The sequence below is a fragment of the Nannospalax galili genome, unplaced genomic scaffold (genome assembly GCF_000622305.1).
Source record: "Nannospalax galili isolate Female #2095 unplaced genomic scaffold, S.galili_v1.0 scaffold629, whole genome shotgun sequence".
Lineage (NCBI taxonomy): Eukaryota > Metazoa > Chordata > Mammalia > Rodentia > Spalacidae > Nannospalax > Nannospalax galili.
Genome location: NW_008360323.1, coordinates 2,724,096 through 2,750,034, shown reverse-complemented (window position 1 = coordinate 2,750,034; position 25,939 = coordinate 2,724,096). Strand labels below are relative to the sequence as shown.

At 45.6% G+C, this 25,939-nt stretch overlaps 1 protein-coding gene and 1 long non-coding RNA gene across 16 annotated transcripts in view; one reads left to right on the top strand and one right to left on the bottom strand.

The window, feature by feature from the left end:
* Positions 1-14,556, bottom strand: part of Meis2 (Meis homeobox 2) — a 226,222-nt gene extending 211,666 nt beyond the window's left edge. For 4 of the 15 annotated variants that reach the window (XM_008825295.2, XM_008825298.2, XM_008825302.2 and 1 more), the window contains exons 1-7: positions 11,819-12,164; positions 10,153-10,385; positions 8,458-8,599; positions 7,685-7,735; positions 6,603-6,653; positions 5,691-5,840; positions 705-758 (exon numbers count right to left, since the gene is read on the bottom strand). In XM_008825295.2, the coding sequence (XP_008823517.1) occupies positions 705-758; positions 5,691-5,840; positions 6,603-6,653; positions 7,685-7,735; positions 8,458-8,599; positions 10,153-10,385; positions 11,819-11,830 (693 nt within the window). In that variant the 5' untranslated portion in view covers positions 11,831-12,164. Of the gene's footprint in view, positions 1-704; positions 759-5,690; positions 5,841-6,602; positions 6,654-7,684; positions 7,736-8,457; positions 8,600-10,152; positions 10,386-11,244; positions 11,395-11,818; positions 12,918-13,353; positions 13,713-14,217 lie in introns of those variants that run through there. The other 11 variants (XM_008825304.3, XM_029559764.1, XM_029559766.1 and 8 more) reach the window with 6 other exon arrangements.
* Positions 11,632-22,039, top strand: LOC103727455. The gene is made up of 3 exons (XR_606950.3): positions 11,632-11,793; positions 12,164-12,592; positions 21,233-22,039. It is a non-coding gene; the product is annotated as an uncharacterized LOC103727455 (long non-coding RNA).
* The last annotated feature ends 3,900 nt before the right edge of the window (positions 22,040-25,939 follow it).

Below are 25,939 nucleotides of genomic sequence, written 5' to 3'. Positions count from 1 at the left end.
TCTTGGGCCCCCCACCTCTAAGAGGTCATGTGACCAGGAGTAAATGCTGCACTGGAGTTTTTTGTTTTGTTTTGTTTTTTGGACTCATTTCCTTTATCTCTTTACAATAAGAAGTCACACGATGTAATTCTGAAGGTCACTTCCACTTATTTCTAGTATGAAAAATAATTTCAAAATAAACACCTTATTTTTCTAGAATCCATACAACTAAATAACATCAAGTAATATATAACAGGAAAACATAGTAAGTTAATTCAGAAGACATGCTCATAGCTGGAGAGTAACAGTAAACACAGCAAAAAGGTATCTTAATCAGCTAAAGAGGCACACAAACTCATTTGAATAGATGCACTTAAACTACAAAAGGAAGATATATTTGTATCAATACACGTAACTAATATTAAGTTACTTATTTTCTATGACTTTATGATGTTTTAACTCTTAGTTAACAGAGTAGAAAATAATGATTTTTTAAAAAATGAAAACTGCTATCTGGGGGCATTCAAGTATGCAGAAGTTTAAAATGTTAATTGTAAGACTAGAATAAATGTTGAAATTTCAACTTAGTTATTCTGAAGTTGACCAAGAACTCAGGAGACCTCTGTATGCTTTTAGAAGTCAGACACTTTAATAATGAAATAGAACGGGAAACTGCCTCAACTCCCCATTCGCACCATTTTATCAATCTTTTGGAATTAACACACCTCACGGAAGTGCTGAACATCCTTTGCAAACGATTCCTCCATTGAATGGACCAACTTTCAGAGAAGACAGAAATGCATTGTTAGTGCAATGTGTGTTATAAAACGCTTTCTATAATTTCAAAGTGTGCTGAGATATCCCATAGACCATTCAGTATGGAAACAAACAACCCAATGACTTCAAATAATACCACATCTGTTAATATCATGGTGAATGTCTATGTGGCTGTCAAGTGTACCTATGTTTCATTTCACCAGTTACACTGGAAACATACTCCAACATCACAACTGAAACTATTTAAATAGTGTAAATATTCTTAATGAGAAATGAACAGAAAGCTGCCCACAACCAGAAACTTCGGCAGCAATGGTAACAGAAAACTGTGCTGTCCTTTAGGCCTCCTTAAGAAGGTACACAGAGCTCTGGTCAAACTTTCCCACAGTGGGTCCCAGAGACTTTGCACAGAGTATTGCCCTGCCATCTTATCTCACACTACAATGTGAGAGGCTAACAGATAAGAGAAATCATTTATCTTATTAAAGTTGCTATCAAATATCATTATTCTCCCTGATTGTCAATAGGCCAACTGCTCAAACCTAAACTTCTCTTCACTGTCATCATATCTAATTTTTTAGGTAATAATAGAATTTATCTACCAGCACTTGGCTGTATTCTGTCAAGAACAAGGCTCTAGTGATTCTCTTCACTGACCTAACCCATTAAAAAACTATATAGATGTAAATATACTTGACATATTCAGAAATGCAAAAAATAACACCACATGTTCATTCAAACCAGCATAGAAATGAAAAATAAATTTTTTTATTAATGATGTTATCAGAGGGCCAACCAATTTTAAGGCACCTGTATTACCATATCAATAGACATAACTATATTTTCTTTCCTTTATTTCTTTCCCCAAAAAATAAAATACAGCTTCTCAGGACTATTAACTAAGAATAACCATATAATGGTATAACTGCATATACTTCAAGCAAATAAAGTATAGCTAAGAGAATATAATTCAAAAAGTTTATTTCAGTTGCCTAAACCTGGTATAAAAGTACATAATATCTTTTTGTATAAATATGATGGTTAACTTTATTTGTTTGTGCTACACCCAGAAAGTGGCTCCCAATTATATAAAATAGAAAATTTGTACATCGTCTATTTTTCTGTACAACAACAGTCTAGGAAAACACAATTATTTCACAACTTTCCAAGTTGAAACTCTAAAAAAGAATTGCTTTCTTGACATGTTTATTTTAAACATGATAAATTTGAATGTCTGGGAAACTTAACATTAACTGCAGCTGGAAAACAGCTCTGTTTCCTTTGACTATCATATATTTTCCCTTCACAGTATTCCAAAGAATATTATCAGAGCCATTTGCTACCTACAACTATCATCCTTATGTTACAGGAAGAGTATGAGACAAAGCATACTATTATATTAAAAAGTAAGCATGTCCTGCAAGTTTAATAAACACAGTAGAGCAGCCAAAGTTTCACATTTTATTTTTTCCTTTCCTTCCAAACTTCCCCTTATCATTATGCAAGTCCTGCTTGTTAATAATAAATGAACAAGTCCAGTATTCTCTGAATGCAAAGAATGGAAGGCAAGACCATTACGTGTCTTCTTCATGCCATATCAGAATACTTACATCCATTATGGAATGTGAAATTAGCATGATTTACCCAATAACAGTATATAAAAGTCATTCTTAAAAGTCTGTCTGCTGAGAACACTGGCTTCGAAGATATTTACTCAACAACCTTTATTTATTAATATTTTCAAGACTTTTCATAAGACAATTGAGAACCGTATTGGTACTTTGTATCTTGCCCTGGATACTTCTTTCTTGGCTTTCCATTACATGGAATTAAAAAGTTATTCTTTCTTTTTTTCTTTCACTCTCTCCCCTTGCCTACTCCTTCTTTAAACACACACACACACACACACACACACACACATACACACACACACACACACACACACAGCTTGATATCACTTAATAAGGATAGAGGTGTATGTGTTTTGGGGGTGTCAAACAGCTGTCACAAACTGTCACCTCCACAAGAGAAACCTTGGCACACAACACATTAAACTACACTTCTTTTTAGCTGTCATTATTCATAGTCAATAAGTTGAAATGATCTCAGCATTTCATGTGCAAATAAAACCACGAGGTAGCTCAGTAGATCAGAATAGTGGGCCAACAGATAAAGCAGAGAAAACAACAGGCTGTCTGGGTGTTTCTGAAGTGGCTGATCATCACCCCTGCACCAGCATGCAGCAAATGAGATCCAGCCTGGGGCAATGTATTAAATATGCATATCAAAGCAAATGAAAAAACTAAACCTGAGGACTCAGATTGGACACATTTACATGTTGGAAATGTCCGTCCGTCCCGTCCCCCGTCCCCCCCCCCCCCCCCCCCCCCCCCGCACATATCACTTTTCAGGTGGTGGTTCTGTGGTCTCATCCCTCTTTTCTGGCTGAGGGGGTAAGGGAAGAGAAGTTGTAGGAATGGTTGAAGAGCCTTGGAGGATGCAGTGTAAGGTCAGAGGGGGTGGCCCAGAAATGAATGCGGTCAATATGCCTATGGTACCAAGACAACGGTGCGGCCACTCCAAGGTTTTCTTTCTCATCCTGCATGAAACACAAGCATGTGGCAGACCTCTCCATTTCCCACTCAGTGTGCTGGTGGAACAAATTATTTCTTCATTTCAAAACAAATAGCAGGGGGCTAAAGCAAAAATGCTATAGTTCAGACCCCTAAGAAATAAAAAGCTTTAAATTATGACGCCCAATGAGGTGGCAAGCCCTCATGGATTCAAAATAAATCAGTTGTCATATTTACTTGATTGGGGGCTTGAAAGGGTAGCAACAAATGACACCGTTGATTCTTTTATCCAAAGATGATGATTGTTAAATTATTAAAACACCATTCACTTCAGTACAATTTCCTTGAGTCTATATTTAAATATTACAATAGTTCCATAAATTGGCACTGTGCATCAGCCAATACTCTAAACAGCATAGTTTATCTTATCTCTTCTACATAAAAATCAGCATGCTCTAAACTCCATACATCCACCCAAACAACAGTGGCCAAGAAACTGTTTTAGAAAACCAAGTAGTCATGACCCCATAAAAATGCACAAGAAGAGCTTTTGGCACAGAGAGAATTAAGGGATCTTTCATGCTACACACCACATAAATACATCCCTTTCTATGCCCCCCCAACAATGTAAATGCACCGGAATGCAGAAACAGAAAGCAATGAAAATAGGTAAAGAACAAAAATAAATACATATTTATGAGGCTAACATGCCTCTTGGACTACAAGCACACATATCATAGAATGGCAGAGAAGCGAAGAAACTTTTAATAGCTGCTACACCCTTTTGATTTCATTTAATACATGCAATATACAAAACAGTCCTGGGACCATTTCCCTCACAGCCTTGGAAACAGGTAAGAAGTACAGGTGCAGAAGCTTCTAGCACCACAACATTTATTGTTTCAGAACTGAACATCTCAAGCTAACATTTTCTTTCATATTTAAAAACTTTTAGGCTGGCTTCTCATGTAGTAGAAAGCTGAATCTTGACAAGCAATGGCTGTTTATTTTCAAAACTTTTGATGGGTGGAGGGGGAGAACTCCCAGAAAAGTTATTCCTTAGGTAGCTCAATTCATTTCTTAATACTCAGGAATTTGGGGGTGAGGAATACAAACTGCTTTCAACCCTCAATGTCTATTTAACTCCTTCAGGGTGTTAAATTAATACTTCAACCACGAAGTTCTCCAGACTTCAGGCTATTATATCTCTGAGGTTGTGAGTTCAAATGAATGTACAGACACTGTGTTCCCCACCTCCAGGCTTGAGCGCCTATAAATAAACTGCTATTCACACCCACTCTTTCAACCTCTCCACTCTAGACTTCTCTACCAGCTGCAATCTTTCTTTTTGCTTCTTTTTTCCTGGATCCCTTGGAACTGGAGTTACGGACAGTTGTTAGCTGCTATGTGGGTATTGGGATTTGAACCTGGGTCTCTGCAAGAGAAGCCAGTGCTCTTAACCACTGAATCATCCTTCCAGTCCTGGTATCTTGATTTTTTTTTTTTTTTTTTTTTTTTTTTTTTTTTTTTATCAGACTCACTAGATCAGTTCCAAAATAGGATTAAAAACAGAAAGAATAGAAATCTCCTTTCCTGGCTTGACATCCATAGTCATCCCTTACTTACTCTATATCCTCAGTCACCAACTGCTAAAGTGTTAAAATTCAACCACTAACCTACGGTTACTCAATCTTAATTCCCTTCAGCTTTCTGTAACACAGTGTTAAAAATTGGTTCATCAAGGTTACTACCGTCTTTTACTAGGAAGATGCTTCAGGCACTTGGCAATTAGTTCATATTCTGACAATAAGTTTCTGTGAGCAAAAGAAATCCTGAAGATTGTAATGTGTTCATTCACTCCTTTTATTTCTAATGCAATGCAAAATTGCCAGTAATTCTCAGGATTGTCATCTTGGGACAGAAATCAGCCCTAGTTCCCCAATTCTCTCCTTCAGTCTATTCTCCCCCTCCCCTTCCTGTCCAGCTAACTGTCTGTCTCTTGCTATCTCCGCTGCCCTGATTACACAGAGTAAGAAACCAGAAAAGACAGAGGTCACCATATCAAAAAGGGAATTTGCTAACACTCAAGTCACCAGATCCAGGAAACTTTACACATTAAGAGCACAAATCACTTTATCAACTCCCGGTTTCTTTCACTCTCAACATAAATAAAGAGGGATCCAAGAAAGGGGAAACAAAATAAAGGGTGCAACAAAAGTAGTGAAAAGGGGAGACAAAGACTCCAGAAGAAACCAATCATTTATAGAGAAAACTAAATCAGTGAACTAGATATTGCAAGTCGCTTAGAAAAACGCTTTGCCCAGTGGCCTTCAAAACACGCCACGGGCTCTGCACACTTACGTGGTCAGCGAGATTTGTGGATGATCCCGAAAGTTCTTCATGATCTGACTTGGAACTGCCATCCCTCTCGTCAATCACAAGGTCGATGGGCATCTTTCCCTTCAAACAGCTGATGTACCGGTGGCAGAAGTTATCACATAATTCGTGGACCTAAGAAGGGGTCATGATGGAGAGTTCAGCTCATGTTGTTGTTATGTTTCATTTTTAAAGAGGAAGACTATCAGGTTGCAGGGTTACATTTGCAAAGAGCAACAATGTGATGTCTTCCCAAGTAACTCTAATTAAGGGGTGTAAGCATTGAAGGCTAGGAAACAATAGAGCAATTGTTGCAGGAGGTATTATTCACCAGAGACTTCTCAGAGCAACAAGTTACAATGAAGAAAGAAACTGGACTGGAAGTAACTGGGTTCAGGCTGGGAGAAGAGAGGAAAAATCTAAGTTGATAACTTAGAAACATTAAAGAATTGGGACTAGGGACAGCAGCAGCATTTGTGATCATGTACTTTAGGCATTTTGTATGTTTCCTAGGGAAAGTGATTGTGTTGTATATCAATGTGAAGACACCCTAGAGAGGGTGATTTTCTCTGCTTGCACCCAGTGTGCAACTCTGGTCCCAGGGTGAGCTGAGCTAATAGAGACATAATAGATGTTGCGCCCAGTAACACAAATGGCTCTTGCTTATACTTAAAAATATTCCTGAGTGCCTAGAGTTGGGGGCTGCTTTAAAGGCAGGGCTGCTTTGATTCATTCATCCTCTGAGCCTCAGGGTTGAGAACTCTTTAAAGTAGGACTATGCATGCTCAACATCTCCAGGTGTGCAATCTCTCATCCTGGAGGCTTGTAACATACCATAAGTCAAGTAGTGGAGGGAATATAGGGTGATCAAAATGAGAACTGTTATTTCCTGCTTACCTTTTCTAACTCCAAAAGATGAAACCTTAGTACTTGTATTGCTTGTATCATCTGAAAGGGAAGTTTAAGAGGATGAGGTTAGGGCTCTGACACTTGTAAGACCCTAGTGGGGTTGTTAAGGGAATTGAACACCACGGGAGGAAGAAAACGGCAGGTGGCCAGGCAAAACCCACACATCAAGAAATAGGGAAACCAAGTGATTACTGATCATCACTGACTCATTGGCCACAGGGGTGGGAATCTGTCTCAACCTGGGCCTCAGTATTAATTTCTTTCCCCTGGCTCTCACAGTGCTATTTGCAAGGCTTGCTTTCCACTGGTCAGGCCTTTCTCCACCAGAATCCACCTTAACCGTTCCCTCCCTCCCTCTCAGGTCAATTTTAAAAAGAGAAGAGGAAGAGAAGAGGAAGAAAGAGAAGAGAGAAAGAATGGAGAGAAAGAAAGGAGAGAAAGAAAATGAGAAAGAAAGAAAGAAAGAAAGAAAGAAAGAAAGAAAAGAAAAAAAAGTCATTTATTTGGACTGAGAAAGCTCAACAGCAAACCCAGAGCAATCCTCCCCCACTAAAGAAGGAAATACTCGAGATGAATGGTGAAGCAAGGCCTTTGAAAGCGGATTTAAGTACTTTTAATATTGAAATCGTGCAAATTAGCAAAAGAATTGTACCTAAAAGTGGCCTGGGCCGGCCTGCCCCTCACCCCAGCCCACTCCCAGCTAGCCCTCCGCCAGGCCAGGGGTTACTGCCTCCGGTTTGGCGGCCCGAACTCGGCCCGGGTAGGCCGAGGAAATCACTCCCTTCTCCAGGCTGACTCCCGAAGCCGAGCCCTGGAAAGCAACCCCACGCGCGCTCTGGGCGCAGCGTCCCTGCTGCTACCTCGGTGGGCTCCGCGCCCCCTGAGGTCCGTCCTGCCCCTGGCTTGCAACTGCCCCCGCAGGGGCTCTAAATAGGTCCTTTCCTCCCTGACGCCCCGAAGCTCCCAAAGAAGGCTCGGCTGGAACCGCCTGGAGCTCCAGGGGCAAGTGGGCGTCTCTGAGTTTGGGATGGGGCCAGGGCTGGGGACAAGCAGGAAACGGAGAGCCTTACCAAATTGTCCAGCTCTGGGTTGGAGGAAAAAAGAGGCTTTTCGGCGCGAACCTGTAGAAAGCAGGGAAAATCAAAATGAACCTTCAGCCCATTTAAAAGGAGAAAAACCCTGTCATAGACTAATCTGGAGTGTGGGAGCCGGGACTGTGGAGGGACGGGAGACGAGGGGAGGAGGAGAGAGCAGGGGCCTTGCTAAATTAACCCACTAAACAAACTAGTGTCTTCAAAGAGTGGCACCAGAGGAGAAAGCATCAGGGCCTTCCGGTCCTGGCCTCGTTTGGGAGCCCTGTACACTCAGTTGCAGTAGGGAAGGCCGGGCTGCTCGCGGATCCGCAGTACCAGGTTCTGCAGCGGGGCCAGATGCTGGGGCTGCCCACCTCCCGCACCTCGGCGCCGGTGTGGACCTCTCCACCAGGCTCCACGCTTCCTTAGCTCCCGGGCATTCCCAGGTCCCTCACAGCCCTTGTCCCCAATTCTTGTTCAAGTAGCTGCAGGCGGGGAAAAGGCCAAGCCCCAGATTAGGGGCAGGTCAACTTTAATTCGAGGGTCGAGCCCCTGTATTCCTGGCTGGGGGGGAAAACAAACACCCATATTTATCTCCGCTTCCAATTCGCCTCCAGGCTGTGGGATAGGGAGGAGGCGCAGAGTGCCGACTGGGCCTGAGGAACAGATCGGGTGTCCCTGCCTTTTCCTCCCCTTTCAAGTCAAGCTGGGATGAAAGGGGAGGGAGACTGAAGGGCTGCTGGAGGGTGAGCGGGTCGAGAAGGTTGGACCTGTTTGGCGAAGACTGCGATGTCCTCGTTGAAGGAGTCGGAGGAGCAGACGTCCCCGCCGGCCACTCCGGGTTCCCGGGGAGTGCAGGTCGCCAGCTCGCACTTCTCAAAGACCAGCGCTAACAGAGGAAACAACGGGTGCCTAACGGGCAGCGCCACGCAGAGACACACGCACGGAGACGGGGTGCAGAAGGGAAGGAGCAAGAACTGTAATCAACAAGTTTGGAGGGTTTGCATTCTTGCTTTAATACAACAGGCACGCATCACACTGTTCACCCTCAGTCAGCCGAGCCTGGGCCACAAACAGAAAGAAAACGTCTGGCTTTCCCCACTGAGTTCGGGGGTCCTTCTGATCTGCTCTGAGAAGCCCCTGGCCACTTTAGCCCGCCAAGTAAACACAGACTCAGTTGGGACGTAATGAAATAACCAAGAAGCCCAGACAATTTGGAGCAGGGAGTTGATCCAGACCCAACTCCCTACTCTAAAGGCGCCGAACCAGCCACCCAACCCTGACCTCCAGGAAAGGAATAGTCTTTGCATTCATTTTTTTTTTTTTTCTCGGTTGGGCGTTTTAGACCAGGCCGAGGGCTTCACTTACAAACACACCAGAGTGACATTTCCAAATTTCAGGAAAGTGTTCTAATCTCTCCACCCCCTTGCCTTATAAACTTGTTTGCTGTACTTCTAGTAAAGCCCGGGTGCTGGGGCCAAAATAATAGGAATGTTAAACATGAAAGAGCTTCTTTCCAAAGACCACATTTCTCCCAGCTTGTAGCGCACAAAAATAAATAAACTGCGTTTCAAAACTTGGAAGTGTGCGTGCCGGGCCCGTAAGCCCTTTGTGTTTCTCCCGGCGGCTTAGCTACACCTCGGGACGCTGGAGGCCTCACAGGCTTTAGGCTCAGTTGCTGTTTACCCACTGTCCCCTCCCCTCGACATCCCGCCGCCTTCCCCACCTACCCTCTGCCGGAAGAGCCCGAGTGGTACACGCTTGAACCGTGCATCCCCACCCCTCCCCGAGCTCTCCGAATATAAAATAATTTCCAGCCATCTCCCTGACTCCCCCTAAGAGCGGCTGTATGCAAGAGGCAGTCTCTTCCACCCCGCTGCACTTCAAGGTCTGCCCCTTTATTTACACAGAATTAAGAAGTGGGTGATTAGGACTTCCTGGCCCACAGAAGCTGCCCCGATTCCAGCCCAAGCTGCGTTTAGTGACTCCCAGGCCCTCAGTAGGAAGCAGAAGTAGGGAAAACAGAACAGAAAAGAAAAGAAAAAGAAAGGAGAAAAAGAAAGAAGGAAATAGGAAACAGAAGTTGCTCTTCGGCTGCAGAAAACTTTCCTCTTAGTCAAGGCCTCTGTTGGGGGCACTGAGACATCCAGCCCTGGTCTTTTGGCCGGGAATCTTGTCCTTGGGGAGAAGGCCTGGCGGCAAGATTTTGAGGACCCAGTTCTCACTCGGGACTGTAAGGTCTAAAGTGACCTGGTCATGGGAGTGGAGAAGATTCCATCTTTCTGGTCTTTGACTCATGGGACCGAAAAGCAAGCCCCCTGCACTGTCCATCTCTCCAGCAAGCGCCCCCCCCCATGCAGAAATAAGTCCCCAGTTAGCCGCCCACTCCCCCCACCCACCCCGAGACAAACACACGCTCTCACGCACACTCACACACAGTAAGCTGGGTCCGGGGATCGCTTTACCCGTAGATCGCGTCCTTGTCTCGCTTCAAGGCATCGTTGACAGCAGATCCCATGCTGGCGGGCATGACATTGGGGTGCGGGGCGTGCGCGCCGTAGTGCTGCGTGGCGTGGAGCGGTGGCCCGTGGTTCAGGTGGTGAACCGGGGGAATCGGCCGCGGCGCATGAGGGTCTCCGTACATGGAAGCGGGAACCCCTACTCCGTCCATCCCGCCGTAATGGGGTAGCTCATCGTACTGCCAGGACCCGGAGAGGAGGAGGGGGCGCAGAGGGTGAGAGGCAGAGGGTGAGAGAGAACCCAGGAGGGCAGAGGCAAGAGAGCAAAGAGACCAGAAGAGAGGAACAGAGGCGTGAGAATGGGAGAGATGAGCGGGAGTAGAATTTCAATTCCTGTATTGCAGTTACAACACAGATAATACAGAGCAAAGCATAGTGATTTACTTAAGAGCTCTATAGGATAAAGTGTGAAATCTACTACAAACAGGAGTTTGATTGGCAGTAAGTACCTTTATCTTATATAAGCACATACACAGACAGACAGATAAACATGCACGCATGTTGGTGAGAGAGAGAGAGAGAGAGAGAGAGAGAGAGAGAGAGAGAGAGAGGATAAAAACAAAGTCAGAAAGGAGAAAAGTACCGGCCACAAGTTGAACACAGTCTAACCAAACCAGCAGAAACAACCGAGCTGAAAGTTGTAGGGGGAGGGGGAAATGTGTATAAATGTTCAAGTGAAGAAGTCTGAACCAACAGCCTTGTGGAAAGAAGGGAGAGCAGGCGGCGAGGCCGTGGACGCAGGGGGCGCAGGGAGGCCCGGCTCCCGCCCGAAGCAGCAGAACCTGAGCCAACCGCCGGAGAAGTGGAGTTAGCCGGAGGAGGAAGCCCCGGCTCCCACCCCTAACCCCGCTTCGCCTCCTCCTGAAGATCCAATAAATCAAAAGGGCGAAATGAAACAAAATAAAGAGAAGGGGGTTAAAAAAGAAAAAAAAAAAACCCACGCTAATAAGACAAGAACGGCAAGGACGGAGGAAGATGGGGCCGGTGCCTCCCCGGGGGCAGGGAGCAGAGGGTGGGGAGGAATAACGTGAAAGTTACCAGAAACATTATTTAGCAGCCGATTTCCTGCGTCCTTGTCAATTTCAGAGACAAAACAAGCAGCCCAGGCTAGTCTAGGCGGCGGCGCAGAGGCTACGGCAGCGCGGCCCCAGCAGCGGCCCCGGCGGCGGCTCCTACGCAGCCGGCGCCCGCCCGAAGCCGCACGAGCAGCGGCGGCAGAGGCGCAGCAGCGGCGGCAGGAGAAGCCGGGGAATCGCGCTGCCGGGGGGGAAAAGCTGGAGCGAGGCGAAAGCGTGTAACAATTGCACACACACGCACACACACACACACACACACACACACACACACCGCTCACACGCACTCGCCGCCCGCCCGCTCGCACAGCGCTGGAACACGCGCGCCCAGACACGCACACACGCACGCACACACACTCGCACACACGCAGAGGCACGGGGGGGAAAGAAGCCGATGAATAATTTTGCTATTTTTTTTTAAATACTGGCCGCCATCATCATGCAGCGAGCAGCAGTCTGCTGGAAGGGAGAGGAGGCATGGGGCAGGCCCCTGTAGAAGCGGATTTATATCTAGGTAAGTGTTGGAGATTTAAACCTACCCTTTGCGCCATCAGTCTGCGCTCCAATAAACTCCTGGATCTGTCGTATATTTAATATCCCAGTCCGGATAAGAAAGTGATCTAGGCTGAAGATTCCTTTTTTTTTTTTTTTTCCAAACCAAAGAGACTTCTCCCAATTCTCCAATATGTTATTTTTAGGGGGATGGGGGAAGCCCAGGCAAGAAAACGAAGAATTATTTTTCCTGTGATATTTCTTCTTTTTCTTTTTTCCTCTTCTTCCTCCTCCTGATCTTCCTCCTCCTCCACCACCTCCTCCTCCTCCCCCCTCCCCTCCTCCTCCTCTTCGGTCCTCCTTTACCCCTCTTTCTCTTCTCTTCCTCTTAGTTGGGAAAAAAAGAAAGAAAAGAAAAAGAAGAAAAAGAAGAAAAAAAAATTATCAAGCCCCCGAACTGAAGGTTAGGAGCGACCCGTCAGCAGCCCACATGTAACCGAACTGTCGTGTTTCATGGCTTTTTGCCACTCCAGCTGTCAATCAAAGCCCGGAATGTCAAGGTAGTGAATGAATGATGGTTGATGATGATGAAGAGGAGGAATCTTTCAGACCGGATTTTTTTTTTCTTCCAGTAAAACTCCGCGAGGGGTTTCTGCTTCTTGAATTTTTCCTCCCCCCTCCCCCCCTCTTTTAGCTTTGCCCCGAAATAGCTCTAATATGATCCTCTCTCTTTAAAGTATTGTTCAAAGAAGTCAAGGAGAAAAAAAATCAAGAAAAAATTAATAGTTTGCAAAAATTGGACTTCCTCCCCCCCTTTCCTGGTAGGTATTTTGTCTCTCCCTCTCTCTCTTTCTCGCTCGCTCGCTCTCACTCGCGCTCGCTCTCTCGCGCTCGCTCTCTCGCGCTCTCTTTCTCTCTCTGGGAGATGAGTGAGTGTCAGTAGGTGTTGGCAGGTTGGCTGCTGCCTGGTTTATAGAAGAGCCTCAGTTTGGCGGCGCGGGTCGGCGGCGGGAGAACGAAATGACGGAACCCGGAAGTCGTGGTGGCCATAGCCCGTCGTACGGCGGAGACACATCCCGGGAGCGGGGAGCGGGAGCGAGGAGGAGCGCGCAGCGCCGAGCCTCTGATATGCAGCGAGTGCGCTCGGACGGCCCCGGTGGGGGGGCGGGGGGAGGGGAGGCTGGAGCGGAGCGGACCCGAGCAAATCAGCGAGCCTGACGCTCCGCGGGGACCGCGCGGGAGGGGGAGGAAGAGGGGAGGGAGGGGGGACGAGGGAGGGGAGAGAGAGGGAGAGGGAGACAGGGAGAGAGAGGAGAGAGGGAGGGAAAGGGAGGAGAGAGGGAGAGGAAAAGAGGGGAGAGAAGGGTGCTAAAGAGGGGAGAGAGAGACAGGAGAGAGAGAACAAGGAAGAGAGGAGAGAGGAAGAGAGAAACAGACAGACAGAGAGAGAGAATACGAGTGATTGGTGAAAAAGGGAGAGGAAAAGGCAGAGAGACCGAGAGGAAAAGGGAGGAGGACCAGGTGGACAGGGAGAGCGCTGTAAAGTACGGTACAGCCTCCAATCTTTTTCTTTTAAACTTACTTCTAGTTTATTCTCCCATCACTCCTCCTGGCTTCTGCCTAACTGGGTCGCGTTGGGATGTTTGGCATGGCGCTCTCGCTTTTGTTCCTTTTAATTCCGCCGTCCCCCTTCCTCTGCCCGCGGATTACAACGTCCAGAAGTCTTCCCGCAAACATCCCAGCGCAGCGAGCTCTGCAGACGGTACCACCGCCGGGCTAGATTTTTTTTTAAAGTGCACTTTCTTCCTTGTGCAGATGCAGGGCCCTTGTCCATATTCATTTTTCTAGTACAAGATGGGAGCAGTTTAACTTAGAGCACAGTCCCTCCTTGCGGTGCAGACAGGGGGCCACCTCCGAGAATCTGGGGCGCCTGGGCTCAATCTGGAGGGAAGAAGTGGGATGAGAGTTAGTGAGGTGGGAATTAGTGGGGTGGGAGTTGTTTGGGTGTTTGACATTGTCCGCTGTAGCCAAGTGGGGTCTCTCTCTCTCTCTCTCTCTCTCTCTCTCTCGATCGCTCGCTGTTTGTCTGAGTGTGCGCGCGCGCGCGAGCGCGCGTGACTGCTGTGCGCCTCCAAATACTTGGATCTGGGGAACACCAGAGGGGGAGATGCCCCGGGAGCGGTGGCCGGCGCTCGCTGCCCAGCTTTGTTGTGGTCGCCGCAGGCGCAGCGCGGGTCCGCAGTAAAGCGGGCTACTGGCGTGTTAATTACACCCGGCCGATTTCTCTGGGTGGGGAAGAGGAGGCCAGCTCCGAATGAACTTTTTTTCCAAAAGGAAAAGGAGGAGAGTGGGGGAAGGAAGGTAAATACCCCACACGGTTTTGGTGGAAACTTAGTTCTGGCCACTGTCCCGCCCAATCCCTGGTCGGAGTTCCAGCCGGCTTTACCTCCGAGCAGCCGTTTTCCCGGCGGCGGTACGTCAATCAATCCGAGCCGCGAGCTGGGGGCGGAGCGATGGTCACCGGGTGCGCTTCGCCTGGCTCACCCCTCCGCCACCCGGCCGCTGCCAGCGCGGCCCAGCCCCGGGCCGGGAGCGCGCCTCTCCCCAACTTCTCACCCTCGCCCCGGTTCCCAGGCCGGAGAATCTCTGACTAGGAGACGGCGGTTCAGCCGCGGCCTCCCTCCCCAACTCAGCCCTTTCCGGGCTGCAGAAAGCTGCGTCTCCTGCCGGGATGGCTTTGACCCGACTTTCCCTCAGGGGCGGGGGTGGATGGGAGTGGTTCGGAAGAGTGAAGTACTCCGTGTGTGTGTGTGTGTGTGTGTGTGTGTGTGTGTGTGTGTGAGAGAGAGAGAGAGAGAGAGAGAGAGAGAGAGAGAGAGAGATCTGGGAGGGCTCTCTTTGACCCTTTTTGCATCTTGTAGGCTTCCTAGTAAGCTTTAGAGCATCCCAAACTAGGCTAAGACCACAGCCTGCAGAGGCTCCAAGCCCAATTGGAGGAAATTTGGCCTGGTTTTCCTAGGGCTGGGGAATGAGCTCCAGAGGTCAATAAAGCCCTCCAAAAATGATGAATGATTGAGCACCTGTGATGATGATAGTGATTACCAGAGCAATTAAACAGTTTGATTAAATGAGCCATCATAACAATGATGTCTGCGGGAAATCGGCCCTCACTTATAAAGAAAGACAGTGCGGAGGGGCTGGCAGAGGCGCGGATAGCGCGCCGGGAGAGGGGCTGCGACCGGCGCGGGTTTGACCCGGGTAGCCAAAGCAGGGACGGCGGGCTCTGGTAGCTTTAGGGTTTCTGTGTTTCTCTTTGCCCGGCTTCAAGCCTGCTGGAACCGACGGGTCTGGAACCTGAAGACTGGGGAGGGTCCTTTCCCTTCCATCTCCTCCCCCCTCCCTAGAAGAACTCCAAGATTACAAATATCCTTCTCATTTGATGCTGAGTTACTCGTCGACATATAAGAAAAGGTGAGTAAACAGAAAACAAGGCTCAAAAGAAAAGGAAAAGTTGGTCTACAGAATTGTATTTCAAGGAGCAGTTACACTTATTCCGTTTAGCCGGGAAATGAAAGATGAGGGGGAAAAATGAGACTTAGAAAGAAAGGGAGGTAGAGGTAGCAAGAAAGAAAAGAGAGAAGATAGGAAAGGAGGAAGGTGGGAGAGAGAGAGAGAGAGAGAGAGAGAGAGAGAGAGAGAGAGAAATTTGGTCTGCCTGTGGAGGGTGTTTTCTACTTCACAGAGTTGTGGATAGTGCTAGGTCCAAGTTCTCGCTCCTGAGCCGCTGACTGAAAAGTTTATTCTCCGACTTTACTTCTGTAATTCTTCTTAAACTCACCATTGGGTATTTGCTACCGCCAGTATGACTACTGTTATTTTTAATTCCTCGTTAAGTTAGTGCCTGTTCGGAAGTTTTGTCTTTTTGTTGTTTTTTTCCCAAAAGAACTCCTGTTTCCTTGACAAAGGCTTCTTTTTAAAGGAGCAATTTGGTGTGAAACCTGTGCATCTCAGCTTAAGCCTGTTTTGCGCTTCTTTTGCCACCGTTTTCCCCGTGGTACTGTGAAGCAAGTTATCTCGGTAGCTTTGATTTAGAAAACCTTCAGTAGTATTAAAATAATAATAGTGTTTCTTCCCTGGCAGTTCAACTGAGGAAAAATTCAAACAGATTGATGATTTCTATATTTTAAAACACTCGTTAAGGAAATAATGGCTTGGTTATCTGGCAGTAATTTGGGGTTTTACAAAATAATAGTGTAAACTCTGTTTTATCCTGTGGGCAAAGCAGAAGGCATTTTAATTAGAAATCCCCTTCTTCCTCTTCTTTCTTTCTGTAACTTTTTCTCCCCATTATATTGAATGGATTAAAGCAAAGTCCAGGGAAATCTGATTAGATGTAGGAAGAGAAAGAAATAATATTTTAAGATATATTTTTAAAGATCATTTTTACCACGGAAGACTTTCAGTTAAGTGTAAGAGTGTAGGAAATAATGCCCTGCTGAGGTCATCCGTGTGATTTTGAAATTCACTTTCAAAAGGAGGCCTTACATTTCTTGCAACAGCAACAAAAAATTTCAGTTACCCAGTTGCATGCCATTGATGAAGCTGTTAGTTTAAAACAGCAATACTGGTGTAGTACTTTACACAGGTGATCAAATTGGAGTGGATTCCAGATCTCTTTTGATTAAGGTGATGACTTCAAAGGATTATTATAATCAACAACTTTCGGATGTTTTATTAATACAACTGCAAAGGGTTCCTCTATTTAAGAATTTCCTCTGTTTTCCACACCCCCCTCCCCATTTTCCAGTCCTATAGAAGCCTTCCGACAGCAGCGGAGTCCCTACACTTTCTCCTTTCTGCTGTACTGATGCGTTGTTTTCTGCCTGGCACTCCCACCCTGGCTGTGGGTTCATGGACGCTCCCTCATTTGAGGTGAAGGGAACTAGGTGGGGCAGCCCCAGAGACAAACAAGACATGGGGCGGGGGGAGTCCACAGGCGCCAAGCACACCTCAGTCAACAGTCAGCTCCTTCTGCCCAGGCTGGAAATGGTTTTAACAGGCGGTAAAATTTCATCTTGCGGTGTCAAATTGGGGTCATTTTGGGGTTAGAGTTCTCAGTGTCCGAGAGGAGCTGTCCAGCTGCGTGGGGACTCATTAACTGCAAAAGATCTGTTTCAGTAAAAACAATTCAAAGACAATCAGAAGGCTAAAGACTCTCTACAAATCGCATTTTACAAGTGCCCCAGAACAAATATGGTTGGTGAAACCTATTTCTTCAAGGTCCCAAATCAGCTACTTAGCTCTGGAGTGGGGGTGGGGGCACTGCATTAAAAAAGAGGTGAAAGGGAGGGGACCAGAGGGTGGGGGGTGAATGAGAAGGAGAATTGGGCCTCTCAAATTTAAGAGTCTGTTTTTAATCACCCCTTTCTTATTGAAGCATCCCCGACTTCTGAAAAGCGCTCCTTTTCTATTTCTTCTTTTGATCCTTCCTAGAATGTTACTATAGGTAACATTTAGAATTAAAAGGAATAATATAACCCCCATAGTTCTTTAGTGTAAAGGCATTGGCTTTAGGGTGGGGAGTTAATTTGAAGTAGCATTTATAAACTCAGACTTAATTCTAACTGAATTTATTCATACTCTTTGAGGCGGTCATTTGACCATTTCTTTTTTTATCTAATCCCTCTCTAGAAAATTCTAGATCCTCTGCAAAAATAATTCTAAATTCCTCAGAACTGTGAGATCCCGTCAAGTGTTAATCTGTGTATTAAAATCATCAGATTTAAATCCCTTTTGTCTTCTTACAACAGTTAGAACAATTGATGCTTTGCTATAAGAGCAAGTAAATCCAGCCTTAATCTTGTTTGTAACTTTAGTTACTGTTTTGATTTGGAATATTTTATAATAAGGAGACTTTTTATTTAAAAAAATCTTTTTTTTTCTTTTTTTTTGAGAGGTTCTGTTTTTCAGTTTGGAAGAAAGAACTGTTTCTCTGGTTTAAAAGGGATTCCTTTAAGTCAAAGGAAAGTTCAGTGTTAAAATAAGAAGCTAGACATGTGAACTGCCAGAGATTTCAGGACAAAAGCAAATGCAGCACTTAAAGTTTCATATGAAGGAAGTTTGTTTTCTTGTATAACGGAACCAAGCAAGAAAAAGGGCTAAAAATATGCAGTCATCTCACTCTTCTCTCTCTGGACTCCACTTCTGTTCCCATGTTTTCTTTCTCCATCTACACTACTTTTCTTTGGGTTCTGAACAAGACTGAGTTTTTGAGGTCTATCTCTTTTCTTAAAGCTTCCCAGGGTGTTTATAAATTGTTCTCCAAGGAGTTTGCAGCCCTGCAGAAACAGCTCAGAGCCGAGTATTGGGACAAAGGCAGAGGGGGCTGTCTTCTGCCCTAGTCCTGCTTGCTGACAGTTGGAATTTTTGATATATATTTTATTTGGCGTTTCCAATAACGTGTTTGTCCCCCATCCCACCCATTGGAGCCATTTATTACTTTTCAAACATCTCTTCTCCGCAAACCTCTGCTCATCCTTATGAACTGTTTTTGACCTTCCCAGCAGTGTGACTGAGAAGTTAGACTAGGAAGAATTCTGCTTGCTTCCTACCTGTTTACTTGGTTCATTCTTTCCTGGCTTCTGGTATCAACAGAGGGAAGGTACTTTTCCCCTACCACCACCCCTTCTTGGTTTTTGCTTTTATTTGGGGTTTATTTTTAGTTATTTATTTATTTTTGCTTTTTTTACACATTGACGCACTAACATAGATGTTTCTTCCTGAAAATAATACCAATAAATCAACCTGTGATTTTTTTTTTTTAATAGGATGGAGTGGAATCGCTGCATTTTCTTTGCATTTGCCTTGTCTTGTATCTCCCAATTTTCGGCGTTTCCCTGGGTCTCGGAAGGAAAGGATTTCAATAAATAGCCCTCTAGCGCTATCTGGCGGGGCTCCAAACGCGCGGAGCGCTCTCTGACGCTGTCAGTTCTTCCCGCGCGGTCTTGTTTCCTCTCTTTCTTCCTGTCTCTTCTTCTATCTCTCTCCTCTTCTGCTGTCTCCCATTTCCACCTCCCTCTTTCCTCCTTCTGTCCCTTTTTCTGGTTTTTAACCGCGGTTTCCAGTGCATACGGTAGACTTGGCGCCGGCCAGAGCTTTTTTAGCTTTTGCATGTAGGTGATAGCCTGGCCACCGAGCCCTAGCAGAGTTTCCAGTCCTGACCCAGTGTGGCTCACATCTATCCTTTGCCTTTGATTAGCACCTTAGCGGACACGAAACTTGTCCCAGTGTCCCCCAGTGCCTCATCGGATGGTGTTTTGGGGGGACTTAAAACTACATTTGTGAAGTTTACTGGAACGAAACGGGACAGTGGGATCCCTCGCTAGTGAAGCGCTGCTAAGTTTGAGGTCAGAAGGCCGGTCGTCATGCAAGTCGTGGACGGCTCCCGCTTCCCGGGGGGTGAGACAGCATTGCGCCGGGCCAGGCCTTATCCAGAGACTTCGGCCGCGGGCGGAACGTGTCCCGAGGGCCGCTTGGGTTCCATCTCTCCCAATGGACCGTCCTAGTCTGCAGTCCGCATCCTGGGCCTGCCCATTTTCTCTTTGTCGGTTAACCAGCTTTATTTCCTGCACCCACATCACACACACACACACACACACACACACACACACACACACACACACATTTGGCGTGTTAAAGTGGGATCGGAAAGCTTCCTAGAAACCCTCAGATCTGCAGGAGCCAACACTCCCTGCGGGAGAAAGCCGGTGGTTCGGTATGGGAGTCGCTGGGATCCTCCTGTTTTCGTGGGTGGCCCCTGCACTCCAGTAACCTGTAAACATTCAGGGGTGTGAGGGAAGGCCAGAGGAGGCTGAGACCAAAGCAGACATTCAATTCAACTCCCACTAGGTGCTTTGGATAGACCCCCGGCTACCGACCTTCCTTAGTTTTAGAATATTTCTCTCTCTCTCTCTCTCTCTCTCTCTCTCTCTCTCTCTCTCTCTCTCTCTCTTTCCTCCCCCTCCCACCCTCTTTTTTCTCCTTTACTCTCTCGCACACTCAGCCTAAGAGAAATCTCCAGTCTTCGCTTTGAGCAACAGTCTTCCACTTACTTGAAACGGAGACACATGTGGCTTGAGCAGAGTTATGACTGTATTTCCTAAAATTCAGTGGTAACTCAGAAAAGCAGAAGTAAGCTCAGATCCCCAGTACATACCTGGAGGTGGCTACTAAAGATGACAGGACTGTGCCTGGTAACTTCTCAGGCGAAGAAGGGCTCTCAAATCTGAATTTCTTCATACAAAAACGGCAAAAACAGAATGGAAAGGGGCAGACACTTCCCTTCACCCCTCTGCTGGGGGGAAGAAGGCACATTTTGGGTGTAATTAATTGAAGACTGTTATTAGGTCATCATTAGCCAAGGTGCAAATAATTGCTGCCCATTTTTACTTAAAATTGTCTGGCCTGAGAGTGATAGATCGATTCAGAGTATAAAAATGATGTATCAAAACATCAATGTCGATTATTTGAAATATTGTAGTCGAATTTTTTTTATTGCTTCATCGGTTAAGTGTCTGAAAGTGCAGCGTTCAAACATATATTTATGTTCTCAATACTGTCAGAACTGTCAGTTTTACTATACGGGATTTGTACTACATTTCAAATTTGCTCATTTGCATAAAATGCCCACCCCGATTTCCCCCCACCCCCACCCCCACCCCATCTCTAGAAAATCCCTGTCAGTTCTTCAAAGGATTTAGCAATCTTTGCCTAAGCTAAAATGGGCACCGCCTCTTTTACTCAGTTTTCTAGGACAGATCATGCGTCTTTTTTTTTTTTTTTTTTTTTTTTATCATTTCAAACTTTCTAAGAGGTACTTCCTCCTTTCTGCCCAACTACGCCTATCCTAACCTCTCCTACAATATAATATTAGGGCAATACACAGTCTATAACATATATTACAAAGAAGATTCCTTCAGATCTTCTTGGTCACCTTCAGGTAAACCCTAACTCCACCAGGAGAGAATTTCCGGGTCCACCATCAAATTACCTGGAAGAGTGAAGTCTTTCAAAGAAAATGAATGTGGAAATAAAAAATACCTTTTCTTTTTTACTTAAAAGCCGTGAAAGTAGAAAAGGAAATAATACACATAAATGATCACACGTTTTACCTTTAAAAGCTTTTTGAATTCAATCGAAAGACACAGGTTGGAAGCAGAATTGACAGTTTTAATTCCACCCATTTTCACCTGGCACGGGAGATCAGAGGCAGTCATTTATTTTATGGGGTGGGGATTGGAAAGGCAGATAGGTGAATTCGCTTGTCTCTATCCTAAAAATTCCAGAAAAATTAAATTCTCTTATTGAAATGTAATCATTCCTTCCCTTGATACTAGTCTAGACTAATTGAAATTCATAAATTCACATTCTGCCTAATTTTTTGCTTTTTATTTTTTCCCCAGGATTCCAGCCCAGTCTTATAGGAAAAACAGGACCATTGCTGCAATCGCTGCGAGGATGTGATTTTGTTTCTGTAAGGCTTAAAGCGCTTTTCATTATCCTTTTAATGTATTTAAATAGGCCTGTTTGGACACTCAAAGAAGCTACCAACACAAAGATGGTTTGGCCGTCAATCCCAGCATTAAAAAAAAAAAAAATCTGAGACGTTTTTACATACCCATCCTTGCCTTAAATAAATACATAAATAAATAGTGCAAGGCAAAAGAAAGTTTGCAGTTTGCCTCTGCGCCTCTTGGTGTGCGCATCTATAAACATCTTCGCGTCCGTGTTTGCGCGGAACCTCCCTCCCCACACTCTCAAAAGCAGAGCATCCAGGGATCGCCCCCAGAGAGCTGTGTTTACGTAGTTTTTTTTTTTTTTTTAAATCTCTCCGCCATGTATGACAAGTGTTACTTCAAGAAATTCATCAGCCTTCTCCAGATACTTCCAGTTTTGCCGTCATGATCTGCAGAAGAAAACTGCCATCACTTTCTCACATCTCAAGGTGTTGCAGGAACTCGGAAGGGAGAGTGGTTGCCTCGCTTAATTACCAAGGGGAGGGCGGAGCACCTCGAGGGACGCTGGGCAGGTCTGGGGAGGAAAGGTGCGTGGCCAGGTGGGCACTTGCTGGGGTCGCCAGTAGGAGAATATTTGGACAAGGTATGATTGCCTCTTTTTTTTTTTTTTCTTTCCCTCTCCCAGTGCCTTTGGGGAGAAGTGATACCCTCGTGTAACAATTAGCTCAGACAATAAAAATAATTGGAAAATCAGTCGGAATTTCTGAGTTTTTAATTACGTTTAATTTTGCACTAAGCCGTAAAATTACGAATGCCCCTCAATTAAACACTTTCCTCTTGTAAAGCGTTTAACAACAATTATTCCTTAATCAGTCTGAATGTGAGTCACAAATGGTGCTTTTCCACATCAAAAGGACGTCCTTCCACCTTACCTTTTAGTCATAAGAGGATTAATTCCTGTAATTAGAGGGATAAATATGTGCATAAATATATCTCTCACTCCCTCCTTAAAAAAAAAAAAGCAACAAAACACTTTCACTGTGTGCGAGACGTGGTGGGCGCAGGAAGGGGAAGTGTTGCTGATGCTGATGGTAGGTTTGCGTTGACAAACCTTTGCGTACAGGCGATGGGAATCCGGGGCCGCAAGGGCGCATCCTGGTTCCGGAAGGACGCGCGCACCCAAGCTCAGGGACGCGCTTTGGTCAGGGCCCTGATCTAATTCTGGGGCCCCCAGGACGCTCCTGACTCCCGCAGCTCAATCCTTGCAGACCTCAACCCAACCTCCCACCCTCACTCTTCAGTGCAACAAGACTTTCTGGTCTGTCCTCCGGTCTCCAGGAGTGGAGGTCTCTGCGCTAACCCAAGCTCTAGCTTTGACTCTAGAAGCTAGAGGCTGCAAATGAAAATTGAGCATGACCTTTTAAAACTCCAGTGTGAATATCTCATTTACCTAATGACTTTATGTCACCTAGGAAGAAGGTCAATTTCCTCTTAACCTTTCCCCTGCTGCTGCAGTAAGCATTCTTCCCTAATCAATGGTGGCTCGAATGATCAATTCCCATTTTATGATCGCTGACAAAGTCAGGCGCGGGGTGGAGTGAGACTGTGCGGCTCTGCCGGGACAGGGTCTGTGTGTCCGCCCAGCTCCTCCCGGCGCCGAGGGAAGCTCTCTCTCTTCAGTAGAGTTCAGAGACCTTGGCAAACTTCCCTCCCCCACCCGCTGGCGTGACTTCTGAGATGTCACTAATCCCAACCTGATATTCACCAGAGCCCCTTTGGTCCGCAACGACGCTCCCTGCGGCTGCCGCCCAGACCCCCCCCCCCCCCCACGCCTCTCCTCACTGGCTTTCATTTCAGTCTTCTGGCAGGATGGCCCGACCCTAAAAGAAGGCGTGTTACTTTTATTTATTTTTTTTTATTAAAAAAAAATCTGCGGTGTTCAGTGCGGAGTTCTCAGCCCCTTTTTTCGGTCTCTGCCGGTTAACTTCACATAAACAAAGCAATAACAAAAGCCCAAGGGCCGGTGGATTCAAACAGGAGGTTGGAAGTGAGTGGCACTCAGCAGCCCCCTCTCTCTCTCTCTCTCTCTCTCTCTCTCTCTCTTCCCTCCCTCCCTCCCTCTCTCTCTCCCCCTCCCTCTCTCTCTCTCCTCCTCTCTCTGTCTCTTTCTCCCTCCCACCCTCCCTCGACCCACAATACTGGGCTTACCCTAAACGACATGTTGATCACTTTGCCTCTATTTAAGTTCTCCCAAGCCTTCCCTGGACTGAAGGAAAGACTAAGTAAATTATTAAATCATAGCTAATTTGGGGTAAGTTCAATGCTCTTCGTCTTTATGGGGGTCTCAACGTGATCCCCTCCCTGTTCCAATCCCTCCGGTAACTTTCACATATGCCCCGGGGTTGTTTGGAGAAGAGATTTCTTAACACTGGCTCTCCACAGATAACCTGGGAAATCTTTTTCCTTATCCCCCACTAACCCCTGTTTCACCAACTTCCAGGGCCTGCAGGAGCTACCATTATCCAACAGTCTAAAAAATCCTGCATAGCTGGCATTCAATGGCAGGAAATTCACTGTTCTAGGAAAACCATGTCCTGTAGGCAGGGTTTGGGGCGATTTCCTCTGAAGAGTCAATCTCCCAGTTTTGTACTGACCAGCTAGTTCAAACTGAAACTTTCACCCTGTAGGTTTCTATTGGGTCTGCTCTCCTTATAGAGACAGCAGGAAAGAGAGTATAAATTACCCTGTTTCTTACTCTAAATATCTCATTACTTGTGGGCAGGTATTCTGCTAAAATTTGGAAGTTATAATGGAAATGTAATTCTCTCTCCTTTTAATCCACCCATTCTGATGTCAGAAACAAACAGAAGAAAGTGAGGAGTTCAAGGTGAATCATTATTCACAGCAGCCCTGTTCCTCTCTTCCTCTCACAGTGGCTAACCCTGTTATCAGGTGAACGCCAGGAAGCTCAGGGTCCACTCTTGCTTGGCTCAGGCCCATGGTTGTAGCCACCCAGCTGCAGCCAGAACAAGCCAGGCTCAGGAACTGACCTGGGGGAGGAAGTACCTAGTTACTAGTCTTTCTGCTTGTCTTGATCTGTACCAGGAAATACTTTTGCAAGTCTTGGTGAGTTGAATTCTGCATTTAAATGGGTATGAAGGCTGGTAAATCCTCAGCTCAGTTTGTAACACTGGCTTTTAGAAGACTTGTCTCGTATTTCCAGACTTTGTTGAACTGCAACCTGTTTGTAGGTCAGGAAGTGCTTGTACGGGAAGTTTCCCATTACTAACAGTTCTGAGTGGGACTTTTATCTCTATTTGACAGAGGAGCAGACAGATTGGGGATGGGCCTCTTGACCTCAGATAATTACCACAGTCTTCCCTCTTCAACAAATTTAATTCTCACATGAAGAGTAATTAACAACCTCTGATTATTCATTCTAAGAATTTCCTTTACTTATCTTAATAGCATTCATAAGGCTATTGAAGAGTATGTTTAATAGTAATTTCTGGTTTTATTTCATTTAAACATCTTGCATTCCTCCCATTTCTTCCCCAGTCTCCTGGAACACATTTAACATAGACTTGAGCTGAATTCTAACCCAGTGTGTGCAATAGACAATTCAGTCACCAGCTTATTTCTCTTCCTGTTCCCTACCCCTGGTCCAGAGCAAAACTACTTAGTAGAACCCTTACCCATAGGGGCACATCCCAAGATGCCCAGCAGATGCCTGAAACTAAAAATACGTATTTTGTTTTTTTCCTGTATACACTTATTTATGATAAAGATTAATTTATAAATTAAGCAATTATAAGAGAGTAACTACTATAACAAAATAGAACAATTATAAAAATATGCTGTAGCAAAGATTCTTAAAACTTATGAATTGAGGGGCTGGAGAGCTGGCTTAGCAGTTAAGAGCACTGGTTGCCCTTCCAGAGGTCAAGGGTTCTGCTCCCAGCATGTACAGGGATGCCAACAACTGTCAATAACTCCAGTTCCAGATCTGAAGAGCTCCTCTGACCTCCCTGGGCATTGTTTGGCATGGGTGCATTTACATATATGCAGGTAAAGCACTCATACACATAAAATAAAAATGATAGATAAAATATTTTAAAAACATGAATTACTTCTTGATTTTCTATTTAATGACTTGGGACTGTGGTTTACCATGGGTAATTGAAACTGCAGGAAGTAAACCCTTAAATAAGGGGGTACTGATATATATTAGACTACTCCTTGGAAAAGGAGAATCCTTTAAAATTGCTTAATTAGGGGAGCACATCAGAAAAATGAATTAACAGTAAATATATAGTCCTCTTCCTTTGTCCTTACCAGCATCTCGTTTGGTGTTATAAATAAAAAATTATGTGTCAGGATGCCAGCTACCATCCTAGAGTGGAAAAAGCACCCACACAGACCACTAGCTTTTTAAAGGTGGCCGAGGTCTTTGCAAAGCACATGCCCCCACATAGAGAGACATCTTATTCAAACATCTCCAAGGGCGAGGGTGGAATCCTATCACTTCTGAGGTTGTTTTGAACCCTAGAAGGACAAAAAGGAACTTCAGGGACTGAGGTGACTCAGAAGCCCTGGTTCTAGAATGTGATTGACAGGCTAGATCTTTGGTCTGCCCTCAGCTGATTGTATATT